This window comes from Onychostoma macrolepis, chromosome 18 (genome assembly GCF_012432095.1).
Source record: "Onychostoma macrolepis isolate SWU-2019 chromosome 18, ASM1243209v1, whole genome shotgun sequence".
Lineage (NCBI taxonomy): Eukaryota > Metazoa > Chordata > Actinopteri > Cypriniformes > Cyprinidae > Onychostoma > Onychostoma macrolepis.
This window is the reverse complement of record NC_081172.1, coordinates 29,925,995-29,950,080: the sequence shown is the minus strand read 5'-3', so window position 1 is coordinate 29,950,080 and position 24,086 is coordinate 29,925,995. Positions and strand designations below refer to the sequence as shown.

Below are 24,086 nucleotides of genomic sequence, written 5' to 3'. Positions count from 1 at the left end.
TGGTCCAGTTCTGAAACTGACACGGAAAGAAAAATGTACAAACTACAGCAGACAGCCTTCCCCAAGATTGCAATATCCTACCGTAATATCTAAAAATGTTTCATGATTGATGAAACCCACATCCAGATGAAACCACATAGTACAAACATATAAAAAGAAATGTGATCATAATTTACTCATCCACATGTCATTCCAAACCCTTATAATTTATTTTCTGTCATGAAAACAGACACTTTGAAGAATGTCTCGGTTGTATTTGTCCAAGTAATTACAATGAAAGGAGGCAACAAAACACAAAAACACCATAAATGCATCATTAAAGTGACATAAAAAGAGTCTGTGTTTCATACACAAATGTCTTCTGAAAAATAAAGATAATTTTCCTTTTTATTTTCCCCTGAGGAAATAAAGTCATAGGCAGGTTTGGAACAACACAAGGGTGAGTAAATTATGAAAATGTTCATTTTCTCTGAAGTGTGAACCGTGTATCGCACACAAATGAAACTAAACTAGTTTGCACATGAATGATTCTGATTAGAATCAAAGTGCCTACTATAAACATAGATCACTATGTTATTAACACAAAAGTCTCTTTAAATTGAGTTTCTATAGCCTACCAATTATGGCTAAACGAAGTCGAGCAAAAGAGTGAGTGCAAAAGTAGCCTCCACTCACCAGAGCTGGCTGAAGAGCTAAACGAAAAGCTATAATGAAGTAATGTGTTCGCGCGCGTGTGCGTAAGCGTTAAAGCACCGCTATTGGTCAGCTGAGCGCACGCACTAGATTGCGGAGGCTCTGCGTTGCATTGCCAGTGAAAGCAGCCTGCGCTATGATGAGACACGGAGGAGTAGCGTGACGTTCACTTCAACGGAGCACCTGAGCCGTACACGGGATATAATAGGTTATACTATATCTACGGTGGTCTGTATTCGGATATGCTGTCTTAAAACGTAGTGGTGTCATGGATATCATCATTTCTAGACGGTTCAAAATCCTCATGAAGGTTAAAGCCAAAATCCTTCAGCCCAGCAGCATCTTCACAACGCACGACAGCTGGAATTGTGTGATTCGTGACATCGCATCCGTATGAGGAAAATGACTGGCACACTGTAAAGGTAAGAGGATACAAAGAAAGAAAGAAAGATGGGTTATTTATGATATCCCGAAAAAGATGGATATTATCTTGTCAAACCACGAAAAGAATCGATGCAGATAATCCCCCCTCCCCGAGGTTACCTCATGTAAGATACATCTGTGTGGGCAAGTATTAGTTAATGATAGACTCCCGATTTGGTGCAAGTGATGTGATCACGTATTGTGTGTGTAGACGACGTAACGCAGCGTCCTCTGATCATCATGACACAGTTCGTGACACGAGAGAAAAATGATTATACAAGATACATTATACAGTAACTTCAGTATTAAATGCACCAGCTCTTAATAAAATAACATTATCAAATAAAACAATCATGTGCATTATAAAATACAGTTATAATAACTACATATAAAATATAGGAATAATCATATTAAGTAGAAATAGAACGTGGTTTGACATGACAGTATCCATTTTTTTAATATAGTTGAAAAAACTAAGAGTATAAAAATAAAAATTGCATTTTAAATACTGAATATGTATTTTATTTAACATTATTATATTTCATAGTTATTACAGTATGCCTATAATTATGATATACATTAAACTACAAAATTATACTATATGTTGTAGTATATAAAGTAATTGTAGTCTATATACAAGTTGTAGTATATCACAGTTTGTGTGCGTATATAGACATAGAATATATAGTGTATAGAATATTAATTCAAATCAATTTGTCATGACCTAAAGAAATATTTGAGCCTGCACTTGTTTTTTGCATTGACCTTTAATTGTCAAGAATACAAATTACAAAACTGTAGTATATAAACAAGTAATTGTATACAAGTTGTATTACAGTTTTAAAAACTATTACAATACATATTACAGTTTTAAATATTGCAAGAAAATTATGTGTGTGTGTGTGTGTGTGTGAGAGAGAGAGAGAGAGAGAGAATTTAAAATTAATGGAGCGAATGGATTAAATTGATTAACTGGATTATTTTACTGGATATTTTTATTTGAAGACAATTTGCAAAGACCTAAACTAAAATTTGAGCTTGCACTTGTATGTTGACCTTTGAATGTCAGGTATTGAACTTAAATCATCATTAAATTAACATATATGCAATTTGCCTTCCTTAACTGATTGCTAAATGCTGTGCTGTAAAGAAGGATTTCAAGATTTTGACATTCTAAATGCCATTCTTACCCACTACAGCATCTGATATTATTACCCCCAAGAAGAATGCTGCAACAGAACAACAACAATAACTGCTTGGAGATGGCCCATAGGGAGCTACTGCATGAATGCCGAAGAACCAATGTCTCATTCGCCAGTGCCCTTGAGTTTGGAGCCATACCCCTGATTAAAGGCCTGAGAGCATGGGCTGTGAGTGGCGGCTACTCTAAAGCCAGAAGAAAGGCTGCTAATGGATCTCGGGCACAGGGCACATGCCAACAGCCTCCTGAAAACAGGGTAGGGCAGAGAAGCTGGTCAGGTCAGGTCAGCAGTGGCTATGGGCACACATTAGATAGCACAATTAGTGCAACCAGAATGCCAGGGGTCAGGCAAGGCGGTCTTGGCGCTCTTGTAACTGTGGCCACTTTGAAGGGCACTGAGGGGGGTGGTAGGCAGACTCAGACGCGCTGCCTCTTTCTCAAGGCCCAGGGAAGGGGCAGCTACATCTGTGCTGTTGGAAACCGCGGGACTGGGACGAGAGTCACGGGTCCACGGACTCACGCTGTCATTCTTGAAGGGACAAAGGAAGAGCATAGATGTTCCTCTAAAGGGCAGAAGGTGAGCCAGGATGGGCCAGACGATGGAGGATTGTTCAAGGCCAAGCCCAGGGCCATACGAAAATGGAGGAAATGCGGTAAAACAACAGAGAAAAGAACAGCGGCTCACGGCAAAGGGGAAAACGCCAGTCAAAAAAATGCAGTGATTTCAGACGTGCAGCCACTTAATGTAACACCAGATAACACAATAACACAAGACCAGACGGGTAGCTATCCAAGTCAGGACGACTTGAAGTTGAAGGGCAAAGACAAAAGGGCTCATTCCCCCATATTAGTGAAAGCTGTCACATCCGAGAGCACAGATCCACAAACCTGCTGCTCTTCTGCCAAACCAGGTGAGCAGGCCGAAGATGAGATGAGCAATCAATCCGATAACTGTTCTAAAGAAGAATCAAGTTGTGCCAATGCACAAGGTGACACCGAGGTCAGTAAATGTGACCTTGACGCAAATGATCGCCAGAACATTGTTGCTGATGTGCCAAACCTAGGGTCATCTGTAGCATCTGAGACTCACTCTGATAGTCTAGGAATCAAATTGACCACAACAAACTGTAATACTGAGCCAAGCATAGATCATTCTCCCATGATAACTCCCTCTGAAGTCCCTGTCAGCATTCAGAAGAATCAAGAATCCAGGCCAGACGAGCGCCTACTGGACCGCGAGAATCTACACTCGGTGGAGCCTGGCGATCTTGCAACACAGAGAGATGGGACTCCAGACACAAAGAATACAGTTGTGCCTGAGGGCCGCACTCCAGGGGGTGCTGAATGTAGCACTACAGAAAAGAAAAGGAGGCCGTCCATGTGCTCACCTCAGCATTGGGAGGAATTAATCACAGAGCATGGAGAACTTGAAGTACAGCAGTCTGACAAATCCTCTTCACAAGGCTTTAGTACACCAACAGCCAATATAACTGTATCCACTATTCACTCCCTGCCTAATCCTGCCCCTACCACCACCGCAGCCATAGCAACAGCCATCCCAGCATTAAGCAAGGGGGAGGCGGGGGCTAGAGGTGGAGACTTGCTGCCTCTGGTGAACTCAGAGTTGCTATCAGAGCTGGCAAGAGTTGACGACAAGGACAAGGTGGCCACTGACGAGGGGTCTCTTGATGTGGGCGAGGAGGAGGAGGATGAGTTTGGGGCTTTCATGCAGGCAGGTGGAGAGCAGCTGTGGACGGATGGGTTCAATGAGGTCCAACAGTTGGCTGAGGATTACAACTGTGGTAAGTACGCTGTCTTGAAAGTAGCAAGGTAAAACATTTTGTCACAGAAATTAAAAGGTACAGTAAGTTGTCTTCTGGAGTAGGAATCTGGCATTGTTTGGGTTTGAGTGAGCAGATAAACATGCAGTCCCAATGTATTAAATAGTCTGGCTGGATTGACCTGGATTCCTGCAGACCCCCTCGCTTCCCCCGACCTCATGTGAAGATATTAATTATTTAAAGCACTGCTTGGAATTCCTACCCCCAACCACTCACTCTTCCCCTGTTGCTGTGTACCAGCCTAAGGCAGGAGGCAGCATTAAAAAGACATGCAAACACAAGGCCAATGGGACAAGAGGGGAGGCCAACCTTCACAATGCCAAAGGCAGCATGTCTAGAGGGAATGGCTTGATCAAAATAGACGACAAACCCTTCATTGTTTATTCATCTAGTACGTCTTCTAACTATAATCTTAGGTCAAAAACAAACACGGTAACACTTTATTTTAAGGTGCTTATTACACGTTGCTTGTACTTACTATTAGAATAACGATAACTCTAATAACCCTAAACCAAACCCTAATCTTAACCCTAACCATATAGTAAGTACCTGTAGTTAATTAATATTACTCAGTACTTAAATGTATGATTAACACTGTACACCTTAAAATAAAGTGTAACCACAAACACTTTCCACTTAATAATTTTATGGATTCAATTCCATTTTTGGCAACCTCTGTGTAATCTTAATCCACAGGAGTAATCCTGTTCTCTAAAAAGCTGAAAACCTGGTGATTCCGGTAGTGAGCATAAACAGGTTTAACCTACTTTTTATAGTTTTTAATTCTGAAATTGCATCACACAAGTAGATATTTAAAATGACAAGTTATCTCTAGAAGCTATCCTGTTGAGACATTTCTTCAGAATCATATTACATTGTTTCTTGCACATTTCATGATGCATTTTAAAGTGAAATATCCAGTGAGTGGTGGTAAAAGTGTGTTCAGTTTTATCTGAAAAGATGAACACGAATCTGGTAATGTTTTATTATGTTGGTTGTTGTATATATCGTGGCAGAATGGAAACTAAATGTTTGGTGAGTGGTGCTCTAATGCCTTAATAATGTGCCACCTACACTAAACTTTAGCAAACACGAGATAAAATACATTTGCTGAAGCAACCAAGCCATTTTAGCTTGCTTCTATAAGTCTTTTGATTTACTTATTTTTTTATCGTGACTCATGTTTTAGAGGACTCGTACCTCAGTGTTCCACATCGCAAGTCTAATGCTGTACCAGGTGAGCTACCGAGCAAGTTTACCATGTCAGAAAAACCATAGCGCTGTCAAATCGATTAATCGAAGTTTGCGTTTACATAGTATGTGTGTGTGTGTACTGTGTATATTTATATGTATATATAAATACTCACACATACATGTATATATTTAAGAAAAAATATATATTGATATATACACAGTACACACATGCTATGTAAACACAAACTTTTATTTTGGATGCGATTAATCGATTTGAAAGCACTTCTATACATATGAAGCTAGTTAATTCATTTACAAATCATGCACTATGGTAAAAATGTTCTGAGGTAATCACAAGAAGCCGCACAAAAACAAGTCTTTATTAATTAATGATCTGGCCCTGTAATCATAATTTGTGTGAAAAGGAATATAAGTTATTGGTGTTTTACAGCTCTAGTGAATTGAATGTATAGGTGTTTTTTTAAGTTTTGCAAAAATATAGGTAAAGGCACATTTTTCTTATGAACCTATGTTGTACCTTTCCACCATGGTCTATAAATACCACATTAGACATGAGAACCGAAGCTTGGTTAAACACTTTCACCACTTGTCAGTTATTGCACATGTTGTACAGTGTGTGAAACCTTTCCACCGCAGAAAGCAGAACATCTTTCCAGTAACATAGAGTTTTTGTATGAGAGCCTTGAAAATGAAACTATAAAGACTTAAATGAGCCTTTATCTCCTCTCAGAGGAACACACAAGTTCTGCTGATGCAAATGAACCTGCATCCTGGGCATCTGATTGGACTGCAGTCCAGTCATTCCAGCAGTCAGAGAGCACATGGACTGCCTTCAGCCAGGAGACTGTGGAGCTGAAGATAGTGCCTGGTGGCCAGTGGTGGCCTTCTACCGAAAAGCCAAACCTTCCTCTCTCTCCTCTCCATAATGTGGTAAAAGTTTATGCTCTGTTATAAGAATTATGTTTTTTGATTATTCTCAAGTATTTTAAAGACACTGAAAAGAGTGCAGTTAGCAATTATGTGGTGTCAGCACCTTCATATTGGTGTCCTAATCTGTCCTAACCTTGACCTAATGAATGTACATTATTCCAATTAATAAATGTACATTTTTACAGTATGTGAGATAAAAGAGACCCTGTGATATGAATAGAAAATCAATTATACATTGTACTAAAAAAATCTTTAAATTCTAAAATATTGTAACTTTACAAATGAGTAACTAAAACATCTTTTCATCACTGCTGATGCTCTGATGATTAGTGATTCTTACTGTATGTGTGTGTTTGTGTGTGTAGTCAAATGTGTTTCTAGAGGCCTTTCCCTCAGAAAAGTCCCCCTGTGAAGATCCTGAATACATTCCTAGTCTGAAGCAGCTTCTGCAAGGACCAGCTGAAAACAGCAATACAGGGGAGCACAAGTATGTTGCATTATTTGTAGTTGGGCTGCACTAATTATGACTTACTTATAAAGTTAGTTAGAATATTTTTATTTAAAGACATACTTCAGGGGTTTTCAGGCCATTCTTAGAGCCTCCAAATGAATGCACATTTTGGATGCCTCCCTTATTTAACACTTGTCGGCTAATAAGGAAAACATCCAAAATGTGCAATGCTGAACAGTTTAAAAAAAACCCTGACATACAGTATATTAGTCTTCTATCGCCACCTTGTGGTAATAGAAAATACTACTGCATTGCATCACATAAAGCACAAAGGACTTACTGTTTTGCATGAAATTTTGTATTTCATCCTCGAGATGACTGAAAATGTAAAAACAAGTCTTTCTTTCATAATTTCATGTAAAATAACGGTATTTGTTTTTCTCGTTACATGCTATAAAATTCCGAGTTAATCATTTTGCTTTGGCCCAAAGGGAGCAGAGCTTACTTGATGGCCTCCAGGATCTGGACCGGATGATTGGTGTGAAATATAAAAGGGCGGAGTCTCCGTCCTGTAAACTTCTCCTTCGGTCACTGCATTTGGAACGTCCCAGCTCTGTGAGTTTGCTGTAATGAAATATAAAACCACTGCAATAATATATAATCCTGGTGAGAGTTTGCTACATCAAACACTTGAATACACGTAATGTAATTTGAAATAGCAAATGGATTTATATACTCTGTATTTACCATAAATATAGCTTGGTATAAGAAACCCCCGTTAAGTGCATGTTTTAAATAACCATCATCCTTTTCTGCCTCAGGAATGTGCAACAGTTCGACTGAAGACCAGTGCCAGATTTTCTCCAAATCTCCCAACGTCCAACCAGCAATTAGCTGCAAATGCTAAGAGAAGACTGTCATATGACTTCAACAGAAATATCATGACCTAGTCTCTATATCTGCTGAACCTCTTTGACCTATGCTTCCTTGAAAACAGGAAATAGAGGACAGAGGAAAAATACATGCTGAAAAACTGAATAACTGAGTTTCCATAGATTGACTTCTATTCGAGGTTTATTTAAAGTGTATTTCTTCTTTCAGTGTCTGTTCTCACTCAGTGTCTGGTAGATTCTGTTTCTCATTCAGCTGTGTATCAAGACACACTAGACCTATGTTCAACCAAATATGTGACCCTGGACCACAAAACCAGTCTTAAGTGTCAATTTTTCGAAATTGAGATTTTATGCATCATCTGAAAGCAGAATAAATAAGCTTTCCATTGATGTATGGTTTGTTTGGATCGCACAATATTTACCGAGATACAACTATTTGAAAATCTGGAATCTGAGGGTGCAAAAAAAATCTAAATATTGAGAAAATCGCCTTTAAAGTTGTCCAAATGAAGTTCTTAGCAATGCATATTACTAATCAAAAATGAAGTTTTTATACATTTACGGTAAGAAATTTACAAAATATCTTCATGGAACATGATCTTTACTTAATATCCTAATGATTTTTGGCATAAAAGAAAAATGTATAATTTTGACCCATACAATGTATTTTTGGCTATTGCTGCAAATATACCCCAGCGACTTAAGACTGGTTTTGTGTTCCAGGGTCACATATATGTTTTTCAGCATTTCAGAATATTGGGGTTGAATTAGGACAAATATAAAAAATGTCAAGTTAAAAAACCCTTTGCCAAATTGTTCAATCCAGTTATCGGACCCATTTTGATATAACTGATATAATCAGATGAAAATATGTCAAGATGCATTTGTGTATTACTTTCAATCATTGCTATGGATTATATTTGTTAGAATAAGAGTCATAGCAAACCAGTTAGTGCACATTCTCACAGGGATGTAGATTCATATCTGGCCTGTCACGTCCTGATCCACGTCCCGAACTTTCCTTTCTACTGGCTCACATGACGTAAAATTGTATAAAAAGTAATAATGTGATTTTAGGGAGATTAGGATCAACTATGGCTCCCCGCAATCTCTCCCTCGCCTGAAAACTGTCAAAGCAAATTTCCACAAAATGTATTTTCATACACCACCTCACACAGAATCAATTTTCTTGTTTCCATGTCTTTTTTCCCTGTGCTTGAAGTACTAAATATGACACTGTAGTGTACCATTTTTAACTCCTGACGAATAGAGACCATATTTTCAGAAGTGTTTTAAAATGAATGTTGACATTTTAAATTGAACCTGTACGCTTGTTTGTTGATTGACGTAATTAAAACATCTTTGAAGGACTGAATGAAGTGGATAACTGAGGGATCAACCATTTAACGTTTGATAAGAGACCTGAGCAAATGTGAGAAAAGCTCATATGATTTATGAACACAAACGAATTTAAGGCACATTTCAACTAATGTGCACAAATCTACATGATATTTTTAATATTGCATAATAAAAGCACATTTCATAAGCTTTAGTTCCAGTTATGCCATCAAAACACTTGAGGACATTGGTTAACTTTGCCTGATCTGAGTGACTTAGCTGCTTGTTTACCAAGATAACAGTTCACTGTCTCCAGCTGTTCACACTGCTGTCCTCACACACCCTCATCATGAGTGTATATGGCAGTGAGGGCTGTTTACTCCGAGTCGACAATATGACGAGAAATGCAATAAACTGTTTTGACAGAGACTGCAGCTATTTCTATCCCCTCAGCGACATGTGACTCTCTCCCTCACTTCATCTTCACAACAGACTCCATCACGAGTTTGAGTTTTTTTTTTCTGTTATTTTGTATTTCGCCAGAAAACTATAAAGTGAGAGAATTAAGGTAATTTTGGGACATGATGTACCCACAGTGCAAAAATTGTCCAAAAGTACTGTAATATATACAGGATGCAAACCACTGCATCATATACAGTATGGCACATGAATAAACATCTACAGCTTAAGCGTAAAACTGGAGAAAGCAATGGTCTTCTCTATGAAGTCAATGAAGCTCGAGAAGCAGAGTTCCAGATGTCAAAATAAGTCCAAAGCAAGAAAGTCGAGATGCATCCGAGTCTCCGTCAGTCCAGGCACCCATAGTTATACCTTGTTCTTATCAGTATTTTTTATTGATTTATCTGGTTTTTTTATTGGTTTCGCTTGTCTGATTTCCCACAAGTAATTAATGGTCCACCTGGCTCATTTTTAAATTGTGGAATCTGGACAGATTGGCCTTTTTTAATAAAACTTTTATTAAAAAGTTGGTTGCTATTGCTCCTATTGGTTGGAAGTGTTCACATCAAACTTAGGCTATTTGTGTTGTACCTGCCACATGGTGGAAATCACCCAAAGTTCATTGGTTCACTTAACAGTAAATTCAATCCAATAGAAAGCACCGGTACTGCCCAATGGAGGGCACCTAAGACTCACAGTCTGTATTAAGACGTCCAGTATTGGAATAATCAACCTATCGATTACTTTTATAAGCATACATCACATTTTTGAGTAAAATAACACAATACTAGTAATTGCTTAGTAAGCAAGCACACTCATAAAGGTTTTTGTTTATGTTAAGTTAACATTATAGAAGCTTATGCCATTTAATAAAAAATAATAATAATTGTGACTTTTCCCCCTCACAATTCTTAATTTATATCTCACAATTCAGACTTTTTTTTTTCTCACAAGTTCAGGTCTATAAAACAAGCTTACCAAATAAGCCAGGTTTATTTCAGTTAGTCTGACTTATTTTCAACCAAATCAACTGACATTAAGTCAGACTAACTGAAATAAACCTATTTGGTAAACTTGTTTTATGAAACAGGCCCCTGGAGTATGACATATAAACTCACAATTCTGAGGGAAAAAAATTAAAAATACAACACGAAGGGGCGACCCACCCACTCACTCTGTGCAAACAAAACAGCATTATCTAGAAGACTGAAGTGAGTCTTCATCATTTAATGATATATCCCAAAACTATTATTTTCTGTAGGGGTAAAACTTTTTTAGGACAGAGTACACCTTTAAGTCTCTTGGCACTGCGATGAGAGCTCCTGATAGCATTTGCACTATAGGTGTATAATGCATTTCTCAGTCGAGTGTAAATGAAAGCGCTCGTTTGAGGGACGAAAAGGCACCATGCAACCCCACACAATTCAAAGCATCACCCATGTGACTGAGTACACGGGTTATTTCCTGGCCACCGTGGCCAACTTTTGCAAGAGGGTGGAGTTCAATCAGTCCAGCACATCAGTGCAGCAGCTTAAGAATCGCTGTCATCGTGTTGCTCACAAATCCCATCATGTCCACGGCGTTCAGGTCCTGTTTTGTGCTCAGCGGCTTCATATTGGCGTACATCACTTATTTGTTGTTGGGAGCTCTGGTTTTCTCTGCCATCGAGCGGCCCGTCGAAGAAACACTGAAATCAGACCTGAGCTCCCTGAAGGCAGAGTTCCTCAACCTGAGCTGCATCAACGCCACGGCTCTTGAAGTCTTCTTGGAAAAAGTTTTAAGAGCGAATAAATACGGCGTGTCGGTGCTTGAAAACGCCACACTCCGTACGAACTGGGATTTGGCGTCTTCTCTGTTCTTCGCGAACACGATGGTCACGACAGTGGGTGAGTCTTACAGGAACGAAGTTTAACGGATGTTGCGCGATGTTTGCTCGATGCTGCTCAACTCGGACGTTTATAAGTTTAGTAGTCAGTTTTATCTGAATAGGCGAGTGTAGAATACCACAGTTAGTTCATCTCAGAGAACACTACAGACATTACAAGTGCTGCAAAAGTTCCAAAGTTCGCCAGAACTGAACTAACTAGTAGCTACTGTAAGCAAGTGTAAACAGTAAAAAGTGGAGTAGCGTTCATTTCTGTTACAGTGCTTTTGAATTTTGTTGCTTCGCTAGATAGATAGATAGATAGATAGATAGATAGATAGATATCAGTCTTCGCCTAGGCACTTTGTCACTTAAGTATATTTAACTTTACTTATTTGCACAATGGCAGAACTAACAGGATGTTCAACAGGATGGAAATGTTGGCAACAGGGTTTTTCAAACGTTTTGATTGCACTTTGTGTTGCACTTCTGCCTAAAATGTGAAGGGAGAAACATATTTTCATGTGTAAACAAACAAACAAACAAACAAAACTAGACCTTTCATTAAAACAAAATTTGATTAATAACATGACTTCTGACAAATGTTTAAACAGCAGAACAAAAACTTAGTTAATGGATTCTCAAAAGTTATTTGTCAGCTTTTAATTACTTTAAAAGTAAAGATTTTAAAAATTTCAATTAATTGAATTAATTGTTCTAGGCTCTGTTATGTCAGTTGTTGCATGACATGCAGATAAACAAATAAAATATTTAATCTTCTTGAATCATGTTAGAAATTGAAAATATGTCAAATTCACCCCTTTGTTCATTTAATTATGATTAAAAATGTGCAGGATAACAGAAGTGGAAGTATGGTTTCAAATGAGAAGTAATTCAGTATCTCTTCTTTTTTTCTATAACAATAACTAACATTTTAAGTGTAGTGTTGTGTAGTTTTTCGAGTGCAGTGTATACATAGCTTAAATACTTCTCATGTATTTGTGAGGCATTTAATTAGAATAACTACCATATGATTTCATCCATTTTAATTGTAGCTGTCATCTGACCTATTAATTATATCGTAAGGTTATAAATAACTGTTTCCTCTTGAATAGTGAGTTTTCAAATTTGCATGCAACACAAATGTGTGCGGAAACATTCAAATTGCGTTGTGCATGAGTTATGCATTACAGCTCTGACAGACCGCAGTTCCGTGTTTGGTGTATGAACATTATCCTTAAAAGTGATGTTAAGGTTATTGGATGAAATTTGTTTTTGGCAAACCCACATATGACTCTGTTTCAGTCTTCTAAGTTTAGGCATAGTGCAAGCTTTGTTTGCTTTAACTGGACTTCTCAGTTTAGGTCCTGCAAACAGTATCATGGGAAATCAATCCTTTGAGCATGTTAACCTGTTTAGCTGACCCCTGCTCTATATTAGATTACACTAAAAGCTTTATGCTGTCAGGAAATCATGTGCACTGTATAATTGGTAAGATGAAGGGATATTTCAGCCAAAAATAAAGATTCTGTCAACATTTACTCATCCTCATGTGGTTCCAAATCTGTACGACAAAAGAAATGTAGAAAAATGTCTCGGTTTTGTTTTTTAATCCACACAATGAAAGTCAGTGGGGTCCAAAGTTGTTGTTTTTTTTTTTTTAATATACACAGTTTAAAATATCTTCTTTTGTGTTCCTTTGAAAAAAGAAAGTCATGCAGGTTTGGACCGTGACATAAGAATTTTCATTTTTAGGTAAAATGTCCTTGATGCAAGTCAGAGCATCTCACAAAGAAATCTCACATGAAAATGCTAAATCTTTAACCAATTTGAGAATCTTCTATCCATGATGCAGTCTACAGTAAGTAATTTTTAACCACAGTAAGGAACCTCACAATATAGTACTTCTGTCTGTAATCATAAACATGACTAATTGAAATGGAAGATACATGCCAACATCTGTGCGTAAATTATTTCTAATTAGATTTGGAAAATATTAAACTCGCATCACACTCTTTGGCGATCTATTTTTCACTTAAGACAACTGTATATTTATTGCATTTTGAGAATAGTCTCACTTGGAACAAAATTGACCATTATCTAAATCCAATTCCAAAAGGAGGTTTTCAGAGTGATGACAGATTTTTTTCTCTTAGTGTAAAGAACATAATCTAAAGAATCTCTTTCCATTATAAAGACTTATAAAAACTTTTCAGTGAACAGTTCTTAGAACTTTTTTTTTTTTTTTCCCCTTTAGTGTTATTCATGGGACAATAACTTCCCTTTTTGTTAGAAATCTCTTACTAGAACGATATTTGATTCTTTTAATTGACTTTGAATGTTCAGACATGTGGCTTAGTCACTGCAGCACTTGTATATGTGCTAGACAACACTATAAATACAATATAGCAAGAATTATCTAGTATTATCAACTTCAAGCATTATAGACAAGATTTGAAGCAATATGCATTGTGAAAAATAAAATTGACTTCTCTTGCATTTTGTTGGAAATATTTATTTTTCTTTCCCTCTTTTCCAGGATATGGCCACACTACGCCGCTCTCTGATGCGGGTAAAGCTTTCTCCATCGTGTACGCTCTGATCGGAGTGCCCTTCACCATGCTAGTGCTCACAGCCTGTGTCCAGCGCCTCATGCACCCTCTGACCTACGGGCCGATCTCTGTGTGCCAGCGGAGGGCAGGCCTGCAGCCACGCGCCGCCAGTGTGGTGCACTTCATCGTACTGCTGTTTCTGGTGGTGCTCGGCTTCTTTGTGTTGCCTGCACTGGTGTTCAGCGCCATAGAAGAAACCTGGTCCTTCTTAGACGCCTTCTACTTTTGTTTTATCTCCCTCTGCACTATAGGACTGGGGGACTTTGTGCCGGCAGAAAAGCCAGGACAGAGACTCAGAGCTTTGTACAAGATATCAGTCATGGGTGAGAGAAGCCACTTTCCAATTTCAGTAATGCTGGTTTCTTTTAGAGAGACTTTTTGCTTGTTTAAGGGTTTAACCAAGAAAGGCCTTTTAAACCTTTCTCCAACAGAAAAGCTCTGAAATACTTGAAACTGCACCTGAAATTGTTGTCTGAATTGTTTGGTTACACGAGTTCTTTCTTTTCCCTTACAGTCTACCTGTTTGTGGGTTTGATGGTCATGTTCCTGGTCCTTCGTACTTTCCACAAGCTTGCAGATGTGCACGGCTGGACTGCGTTCTTCCAGCTGCCGAGCTGCGACGAGGAAGATGAGGATAAAGAGCCAATAATAGAGCGAGAGCCTGATGAAGAATCGCCGGAGGCTGAGCAGGCCTCAGTTAAGCCTCTGGATCCCAGCTCTCAAGTGTCCTACAACTCCATCAATAGATAAAACACCAGTTTGCTCCACATTCAGATGAGGTCACTTATTTTCACAGTGGTCCTGCACTTGTAATTGTTTGGACATGTAACACCAACACGTTGCAATTTAAGGTCAAGACAATCGACTATGAACACGTGCAATACAGTACACCTCGCTGATGTTTTGTAGGAGCAAAGCATCTGGGAAGAACATTTTCATGAACCATATGACAAATCTGATCTTTAAGACTATAGGGATATTGACATTGCTTTAGGAAATTGAAAACTTGCTCATTGTGTCCTAAGTGTGAATCATCTTTAGTGTTGTTTTGTGTAGGATTCGTAACTGATGACTGTTTTCAGATTGTGACTATTTTTTTGTCGCATGGACCAAGACCGTTCTGGACCACAGAAACAGGAAGAGAACGCTGCTGCTTGCCACCCATCCAATACTGTTCTGTGTGTGTGTGTGTGTGTGTGTGTGTGTGTGTGTGTGTGTGTGTGTGTGTGTGTGTGTGTGTGAGAAAAGAATGGAATCGAATCACTGTTTTCATAGCTAGTTAAATGTGGTTCTTGATGTCCAGGCATGTGGAGAACTTCAGATGCACTTTATAATTGGCTTTTTACTTAGGTTTGTGCAGCCAGTGGTTATGCTGAACACAATCTTTTTGTCTTTATTATAGTACTGTATGTTCATTAAATATTCTTTGTATCATTGCAATTGTATTTTCAATGTTGGATTGTAAGGAAGAAAAAGGTGCCTGATATTTGCTGTCAGAACAACAAATGGATTTTTAAGAAATGCATGCACAGAAAAATAAAATGAATTTTGATACTTTATTCTGATTTGACGCATTTGCATGGCTAGGTGTGATAAAATCTCTTATGTTTGTAGCTGTGGAGTTAAAGGAAGGTTGTACTTTACACACCCTGTTTTATCGCTCTTTAAATAGGTTTCAGAAAACCTGTGATAAACATCAGTATGTAGGCCTAGATAAGTTTAAATAACCTACCACTCAATCAAAAAAAAAAAAACCTAAGTGGAATAAACAAGTTTCCCATCTCCCATGTTGTTTCGGTACATATTAGGACTATTATTACTGAAATATTAATCAAATTAGTGTTTTGTTTTTTTTCACGTGACAATTTTTCCTGTGGATTGGTTAAAAATCTTTTCCTTGTAAAATTTTGTAGCTTGAAAATGGCATGTTTCTTATCTCTTTCATATAGGAAATAATTCCCATTTACATTTTCTCTCCAAATAGCAATTTGACATGGTCCAGTATAGGAACAGTCTTTTTCTTAAAAATAATTCCTCATTCAGCCACTTGATGTCACCAAATACCACTCTATTTAAAGTACAACAATAGAATACAAAGTGATTAATATTCACATTATAATTTCATATTGGCATAGTAAATATTTTGCATAGGTAACTACACGTTCATCTGCTGAAACAGCACCAGTATATTCATAATGCTCATGTAACATTTACTGCGCATCATATCTTTAAACTAAAAATATACACACTCATATTTTAATGACCTTGGTCTATTTACTCCTAATGGTAACCTGCAAACTGTGTAAGAATCCATATTTAACAAACTCAATGGAAAGTGCATATGTCAGAGAATAACATTATTTCATAAAGCAATAAAAAAAAAAAAAAATGGCACATTTGGAATGACTCGCTTCAAAAAAAATAAAAGTGTATAACAGTCGCTGAACTTTGTTAAGTGATGCCTTGAATGAATCTGCATGAAAGATCATTTCTTGAAACAGAACGAGATGTGCATAAACCAGAGGACTAAACCATCTGACATTGAGATCAACTACTTTCAACATGACAAGTTGGTAAACATGAGGTAGCAAAGCCTTAGTGACATAACTCGATTCAGTGGAAATTTCTTTAGTATACCTCCATAAAAACTGTTTATAACCTCAAACGTCAGGAACATGATTTCATCAAAATCAGCTTTGCGGGTACGTTCGCATCAAGATGTCCATAACATGCTCTAACTCCTGGATTTCCCATGTGGCCTGACTGTGAGAGACTAAAGATGAGGAAGAGGATGCTGATGGGGATTTGGACAGGGATGGCAGATACTTCACTAGATCATCGGCCGTGACGGAGAAACCTTGCAGAAGGTTCACCTCTGGTTCAAACACAGACGCGTCGATGTCCAGGAGAAATTTATCTAGAGCTCCATCCTGAGGACAACCTGGAGACATCACCTCCGTTTTGATGGACGATGCTATGTCAGACGTTCTTTCAGTCCTCAGAGGATACTGTGTTAGATTCTCTAGAGAGCTGAGCGGAGCCCGTTGAGATGCACAAGGCCCTTGACCGGCGTCGATGACTGTGTCTAGATCTTTGAGAATGGCAGAAATGGCTGAAGATAGAGAGAAATCCTCCTCTGAAGTCCAGGCCATGAACTCATCCTCCGTATTTTCAGCATTCGCTGAGAACAAAGGTGCATTATGCTCCGCTGGAGGAGATAATTGTGGAAAATCGGGCTCTGGTTTTAATTTTGTGGGAATATTTACAGCGGACAGCGATTCGACCTGCGCCCGGACCTCGGACTGGACCTGCCGCAGTGTGTTGTTGATCAGAACCGACCGTAATAAGCAGGGCTCCACGAGAGCCTGGTCGCGGTGGAACTTATCCATGGAGATGTCCAACACGGACTGCAGCTGACTTTCCCACGCTGAACCTCCTCCCTCATCCTCCCCGTGGAGTTTACGCTTCTGTCCCTTGGCCACCATTTCTCACACTGCAAAACAACAGTGAGTTTGAGTCTGCTCTTATGAAAAATGCAAAACATACCCTTCACACAGTAGAGCGAAAGAAGACATATTACCGCACCATTTGCTAAAGCTTTACAGAATGTATAAATGGTTTTTCATACAATTCATGTAAAGTACTAAATCAACTATTCAAATTAAAGTTGTTTTAATAATTTAGAGACTTGATAATAGAATACTCAAAGACAGAAAAGCAAAAAGTAAAACATTAATCTGTAAGGTAAATTTATTCAGTGACTTTAATACATGCGAATATATAAATATTTAATTTCCCATATTTAAATTGATGATGTGTCAAAATAGCCTATAGGTTTTAATGAACAGTTTAGATGTCTGAAATGTACAACTAATTGAATTACTCAATAATATCCCCATTAAGTACACCAAAAATTAAGTTTTAAATTAAATAGTTTAAAAAAAAATAGCATCTTAGCAAAAAGATTTTTATTCCACAATCCTAAAAACATTCCACATTTCCAAAAAGAGCTTAATTAAGTGTTTGAGTGATTGAATCTCACATATGTTCACAGCCAGATCAAATGACAAAATTAAGAAGAGGAAAGCCATTCATTAAATGAGTTGAGATGAGACTTTGTGCCATTTATCATCAAGAGAGAAAAGAAGGTGGGACTCGTCTTATCCTATCATATTTAATATAATTATCTAAATACACAACCTAAACTATAACTGACAGAAACGAAGGCAGGTGTTGTACAAACTCCAGATGTGTAGGACGGAATGTATCATATTTAATTTTATTTCGTATATTTATTTCGAAGACGACACGGGCCTGTATGCATTGCGACAACTTATTAAGTTTTATATAAAAAGTCATTCATTAGAATTGAACTTGGCATATTTACAATATCAGCCTTCCGGAACAGCAACTGAATAACGTTACAAAAGTAAAACTTTTAAATCGACACAAAAACAAGTATTCAATGTATCCAGAAGTTTGTGTGAGCAGAAATCAGTGCGCTAGCTTAGCATGTTAACTACCCACCGTTACTTTCTGGATGACATGTTTTACTCACCTGTAAAGTATGTAAACGAACTCCAAAATCGATGTAACTCTTGTAGGTTTATATTCATTCGACTTCTGTTGATTATATAACGCTGCTGAGGCGTCGGGTGACTGGAATCGTTTGCTGGAGTTTTTTTTGTCCCGCCAGTGATTCAATCAGTTCTGACGTCACGCGCGAAATGAACGCTGGGTATTGTAGTTGCATAAGTACCTGCTAGCTCTTGTGTATCTAAAGAGGATAGTTAAAGCGGGTACAAAATAGCTTTTACACCACATAATATACTACCAACGTAAATGAGAAACAATAACTTTGTAAATTAACATCTTTATTTAAAAACAGAACATAAAATGACTACATTATTAGGCACATTACATTTTCATTCAATGATTCTTAAGGCAAAACAAACAGCGAGTTCTCCTACAATCCATTTTTCAGTAAGAACAAAACTTCTAAGATTAACTATAGATACACTTATGGCTGGTCAGTTTATGTGTTTATGAAAAAAAATACAAAAAAACTTTATATGTGCAATCAGTACCTTTAAAGTGCCCCTATTATGAGTTATGAAAGGTTCATATTTTGGTTTTGGGAGTCCCCAACAACAGGTTGACATGCATGCGAGGTCAAAAACACTTTCATTTTCTTATAATATGCTTTTATTTTTTACCTTATTTGCTCAACGACTCCCAAACGATTCGCTCAACGATTCATTTTTCCAAACTCCTCCTTTGCATGACGCTAATCTGCGGTGATTGGTCGATTTCATTTAAAGAAGTGTTTGTGAGCTTTTAACTCTCCAAAAGCGGCATCTAGTGGCAAAGAATGAATTTGCATTTTCATTCAGACCAACGCGAAAATCAAGTTTTCCCAAGTCTGCGGGTTGTGGCTAGAAGGGATACAGCTCCGACCGGAAACGAACTATGAAATTAATTTTCTACCTATTAGATTGTGTTTTTATTAACGTCTACACCTACCCCAACCCTAAACCCACCCCTTACAATAATGTAAAAATAATAATTATTGTTGTACAGTGTGACATAAATGACGCTGTATTGATGTGCGCATGCCCAGTAGCTCCATACGTATCCCTTCTAGCCTTAACCAGGTCTGCGTGCGCAACAAGTGGGCGGGCAATAACGGCTTGGGATTCGTTTTAAAAACGACTCCTTTGAATGATTCAGAGTCGACTCTTTCTTTTGAGAGACAATAACTTTACACACGGTGCACTTTCAGATTTAAAACTTTGCAGGATGTTTTCATTCACTTAGAGCTGTGCTACACACTGCATGAAAGGTAATTTTCAAAAATCCATAATAGGGGCACTTTAAAAAAGTTTGAGTTATTTGACACTTCTACAATGGCATGAGTAGCAAAATAAAAAATAAGGATGCTGCAAAAGTAAAGTCATTTTGACCAGTGAAGACTAAATCAACAATTACTAAGTGCCCCTGAGTAGATTAACTATATTCTCCACAAACTCCAACGGTCTTTCCATCCCATTCAGAAATGGAAAGGCACTTGACAAAGAAATGGCCCAGGTCATATTTGGAGATAACTCTTCCTTTTAACATGTTCTCAGTCACAGTGTATTTTTCCGTCAGAGGTTTGTCACCTAGAAAGACAACAATGACATATTTTCTTAAACATACAGTAAAGGTCCTTGTAGAAAAATAACCGAAACAGACTAAATACTGTATAATTAAATCCATATTTTAGGGATGTCGATTTTTTTAGTGCTCATTATTACCAGCAATATGTGGAGGCATGACAGCTACATAGTCCAATCCCGACTCCTTCAGGACAGTGTACATTCGGTCATGATCTTCAGTGACCGGCACCAGGCGAGGAGGAACTTTGGCACGATCCCACAGGAGGAACGCTGTGAAAAGTAAAAAAGCGAGATACAGCAGTTTCTTCAAATGTCAGTATGCACTTGCACACTAATGAAGCAGAAATACGGCTCAGACATAGATACCTGACATGCACGCAATAACTTTGCGGATTCCACGGGCTTTCATGACCTCCAGAATGTTCCGGGTTCCCTCGGACATCATCGTTGTGGGACCAGCAGACAAAATTTCAGAGAACAAGTAAATAAAGTGCGCTTACTTGAATAATATTTGGATACAATTATTAGTAACGCCAAGCTTGTTTGATTTTCAACCACTTATTTCAAACCTTCCATCCAAGCATCATATTTCATGATGCAATTAATACCCAAAGGATTTTTTTACTCTAAATTACGCCACAATACGGAAGTAAAACCAGTTTTTCATGCTGATTTTATTTTGAATTTTGAGTAAAATTATTTCATTTATAGTAAGAATGATGCATATATGTGACCACAAAACCAGTCTTAAGTCGCTGGGGTATATTTGTAGCAATAGCCAAAAATACAGTGTATGGGTCAAAATTATCGATTTTTCTTTTATGCCAAAAATCATTAGGATATTAAGTAAAGATCATGTTCCATGAAGATATTTTGTAAATTTCTTACCGTAAATGTATCAAAACTTAATTTTTGATTAGTAATATGCATTGCTAAGAACTTCATTTGTACAACTTTAAAGGCGTTTTTCTCAATATTTAGATTTTTTTGCACCCTCAGATTCCAGATTTTCAAATAGCTGCATCTCAGCCAAATATTGTCCGATCCTAACAAACTATACATCAATGGAAATCTTATTCATTCAGCTTTTTCGAAAAATTGACACTTAAGACTGGTTTTGTCGTCCAGGGTCACATATAACCAAAAACGTGCTTTGAGTTTATGTAGACTCACTGAGATCAGTTCTTGTCCCCAGAATGATGATGACCGCATCTTGACCCTCCAGGGTCTTCTTCACATCGTCTTTGTTCAGAACGTCTCCCACCACCACTCTGGAGGCCTTGTGGTCTGGAGGAAGCCTTGCAGCGTCTCTCACCAGCACAGTCACATTGTAACCTGGAACAGCCAAACATCTAAGTGAGAAGACTTGGTAATACTGCTTGAAATGAAAGGTCATGCAAGATGCCGTGCCTGTTTGGTCAAGGTGACCATAAGATATCACAATAAAGCAAAGTGCAGCCAAAATAATTTTGAAACAGCTCATACGAAAATGAGACAATCATTTTATAAAAGTACAATATTTGATTACTGACAATTTATTTAAAAAGAAACAAAAACTGAGCACTACTTTGTATTATATTTATGTTAATCGCCCACCTTTATATATTCATGCATAGTTATTTACTCTCAACAAAAATGACAATGAATCCAACTGAAGTGGAGGCAAGCTGATCAAGACCTCTGCAATGTTCAGATAAAAACTGTCAGTTTATGCTTATCTTTAACACGCATACTATGACTCAGCAGGTTAGTTATTATGCATGACTAAGAAGTTTCGCAAACATCTCGTGATCACAATGCATAAGAGAAGGAACAAAACAAATAAAACAAAAATAACAAAGACTTTTAAACAAAGTTTAACAACATCTGCCGTGTTATTAATCAACAACTATGCAACTGTTAATCCTGCATGCATTTAGTAAATTTGAACGACCCCAACTTTCCACACAAGTTTCTATTTTTAATCAAAGTCACACCTTTGCAAGGTCAAACACAAGCGCTGCATTTAAATATCCTTAAGCGCATAGGAGAAGAAAAAAACATTTTATATAACATGTACAGTATATCCCAAGTGTCACTGTGTAAGTGTACCTGCGGCCACTGCGATAGGTAAGGTCGCTAACCCCGTCATCCCCGTGCTGCCGAATATTGCCACATTTTTTACAGCATCAGTCATCCTGAGTAGAAATGCACTCGGTCAATTCCACGTGCAAAGAGAGATTTTACTGAAACCCCGCGCTCTGTCACTAGCAGTGTGTTTTGCTGCAATCTTGATCTTCAACGTTTATGTCACTGCTATCATGTATGTAACGCCTCCTTCAGGAAACTAGGGAGCGTGCGTAGTATTGTGACAAGCCCCGCCTTTTGATCTGATCTCTGTTTGCTGTTGTTGCTACGGCTACATGACTGACTTCTCAACTGTCCAATCGCTGAATGCTTATGACTAGCGCTAACCAATCACAGCAAGAATGCTCAGGTCAAGGGCGGAGCTTGTCGGTGGGCGAATGTAACACGCCTTTAACTCCTCCTAAAACTCTTTTAAAGGTGAAACGACTCCTAAATAAATTCAAAACTGCTCACTAGTATTTTAACTACCTTTTAGAATATCATGGGTTATTTAGGCTATTATCAGTCATTAAATGCAGTTGGTTTTAGACTTTTCTCACTTGTAATAGTTCATTTTGAAACCATAATTTATTACCATAGGTTACCATGATTCTGTGTGTTGTCTACTTGTCAACCAAGGTGTGAGTAAGTGAATTACAATGAACATCTTTGGCATGCACCTGCTATGGACTCACGGTTAAAAATAAAACCTCCTTCAAAATAATATACTGTTAAATCATGTTTAGGTTTTTATTAAAGTGTATATTTCATAACTAATTCAATGTTAATATACCAAATTATACAAAAGTCTTGATGTTTACCCCCATGATAATGCAGGTGATATAACAGAGTCAAGATGGCTGTACCTTGTGAAAAAGATGTGCTCTTAACTGTGTCGATTACTAAATAAATGTTCTTGCATATGTTATATTAATGAAATAAAAGGCCACTTAAATGAACTTAAAAATGCTTAAACATGTATACATGACTATTTTTCTTAACACACTTAAGTGCTCATATGTAATAATGTCACATGAAAATTTAAAATGTTTCTATTATTTTATTCTATTATTATAATAATCTCTTGTCATGCTTTTAAGCTTTTTAACACATTAAAGCAAATTTAGCCTACTTGATAATACTTTCGATAATACTTTTACTAAATTTTGTTATTTAAATGTAACATTAAATAGGCTATAATTTGATATATTTTACATATGAAGTATAGAAATATAGGCCTAGTATATTTTATTCATTTATTATATTTTATATATAAAGTATTTAAATAAAGTATATGAACTGTAACAGTGACAGAAGCGTGAGGCGTGCGGATCCATGTGCAAGCTTTTTATTGATAGACGTGGTCAACAAACACAGGCAGCATCGAAACACTAGCAAACAGGTATGGCACGGGCAAAACAGAATCCAGAGGGCTTAACAAGAAGAGTAATCCAGAAACATGAGCAATAGTCCAAACGAGGTACAGACAGAGTCCGAGCGGCGAGACAAGGGTGAATCCAAGGTACACAAGCAGGAAGCAGGAAACAAGGCAATCCGAAAAGACTAGACTAAACTAGAACAAGACTCTGTAAGACAGCTATCACTAGGAGAGTGATACACACAGAACAATACAGGAGACTAAACACAAAACAAACATGGAAAGGCTTGGTAAGTAGCTAACACTAGGAGAGTGCTAAACACAGACAATACTCAACGATCTGAACAGGATCTGAGTGGGTGTTATGTAGTGTGTGCAATGGCTCTCAGTTGAGCCTGTGATTGTTGACAGCTGTGTGTTCAGTGCATTCAGCTGAGTATGTGTAATCAGTGCAATGGATGATGGGAACTGTAGTCCGGAGTGACATGTCTGTGTGGTGTAAGAGTCAATATGAAGGAAGGGTT

At 37.7% G+C, this 24,086-nt stretch overlaps 4 protein-coding genes across 7 annotated transcripts; 2 read left to right on the top strand and 2 right to left on the bottom strand.

The window, feature by feature from the left end:
- The first annotated feature begins 50 nt into the window (after nucleotides 1–50).
- Nucleotides 51–9,018, top strand: si:ch211-14c7.2 (uncharacterized). 4 transcript variants are annotated; one of them, XM_058750641.1, is made up of 7 exons: nucleotides 51–1,115; nucleotides 2,316–4,119; nucleotides 5,348–5,395; nucleotides 6,104–6,303; nucleotides 6,669–6,790; nucleotides 7,246–7,369; nucleotides 7,576–9,018. In XM_058750641.1, the coding sequence occupies exons 2-7, from the start codon at nucleotides 2,343–2,345 to the stop codon at nucleotides 7,702–7,704; spliced, it is 2,400 nt and encodes a 799-aa protein (XP_058606624.1). In that variant the 5' UTR covers nucleotides 51–1,115; nucleotides 2,316–2,342; the 3' UTR covers nucleotides 7,705–9,018. The 4 variants fall into 4 exon arrangements, with proteins under 4 accessions (XP_058606624.1, XP_058606626.1, XP_058606625.1 ...); XM_058750643.1 differs by having other exon boundaries at nucleotides 2,270–4,119; XM_058750642.1 differs by having other exon boundaries at nucleotides 2,267–4,119.
- Nucleotides 9,019–10,695: 1,677 nt separating this feature from the next.
- kcnk6 (potassium channel, subfamily K, member 6) lies at nucleotides 10,696–15,479 on the top strand. The gene is made up of 3 exons (XM_058750645.1): nucleotides 10,696–11,330; nucleotides 13,848–14,243; nucleotides 14,435–15,479. The coding sequence occupies exons 1-3, from the start codon at nucleotides 11,015–11,017 to the stop codon at nucleotides 14,668–14,670; spliced, it is 948 nt and encodes a 315-aa protein (XP_058606628.1). The 5' UTR covers nucleotides 10,696–11,014; the 3' UTR covers nucleotides 14,671–15,479.
- Nucleotides 15,480–15,631: 152 nt separating this feature from the next.
- Nucleotides 15,632–18,652, bottom strand: sertad3 (SERTA domain containing 3). The gene is made up of 2 exons (XM_058750646.1): nucleotides 18,479–18,652; nucleotides 15,632–17,413 (listed from the first exon to the last, which is right to left on the bottom strand). Exon 2 carries the CDS (start codon nucleotides 17,403–17,405, stop codon nucleotides 16,611–16,613), a length of 795 nt encoding a protein of 264 aa, XP_058606629.1. The 5' UTR covers nucleotides 17,406–17,413; nucleotides 18,479–18,652; the 3' UTR covers nucleotides 15,632–16,610.
- Nucleotides 18,653–18,777: 125 nt separating this feature from the next.
- blvrb (biliverdin reductase B) lies at nucleotides 18,778–22,417 on the bottom strand. Its single transcript, XM_058750647.1, has 5 exons — nucleotides 22,170–22,417; nucleotides 21,252–21,413; nucleotides 20,445–20,534; nucleotides 20,217–20,348; nucleotides 18,778–20,081 (listed from the first exon to the last, which is right to left on the bottom strand). The coding sequence occupies exons 1-5, from the start codon at nucleotides 22,252–22,254 to the stop codon at nucleotides 19,927–19,929; spliced, it is 624 nt and encodes a 207-aa protein (XP_058606630.1). The 5' UTR covers nucleotides 22,255–22,417; the 3' UTR covers nucleotides 18,778–19,926.
- Between the last annotated feature and the right edge of the window lie 1,669 nt (nucleotides 22,418–24,086).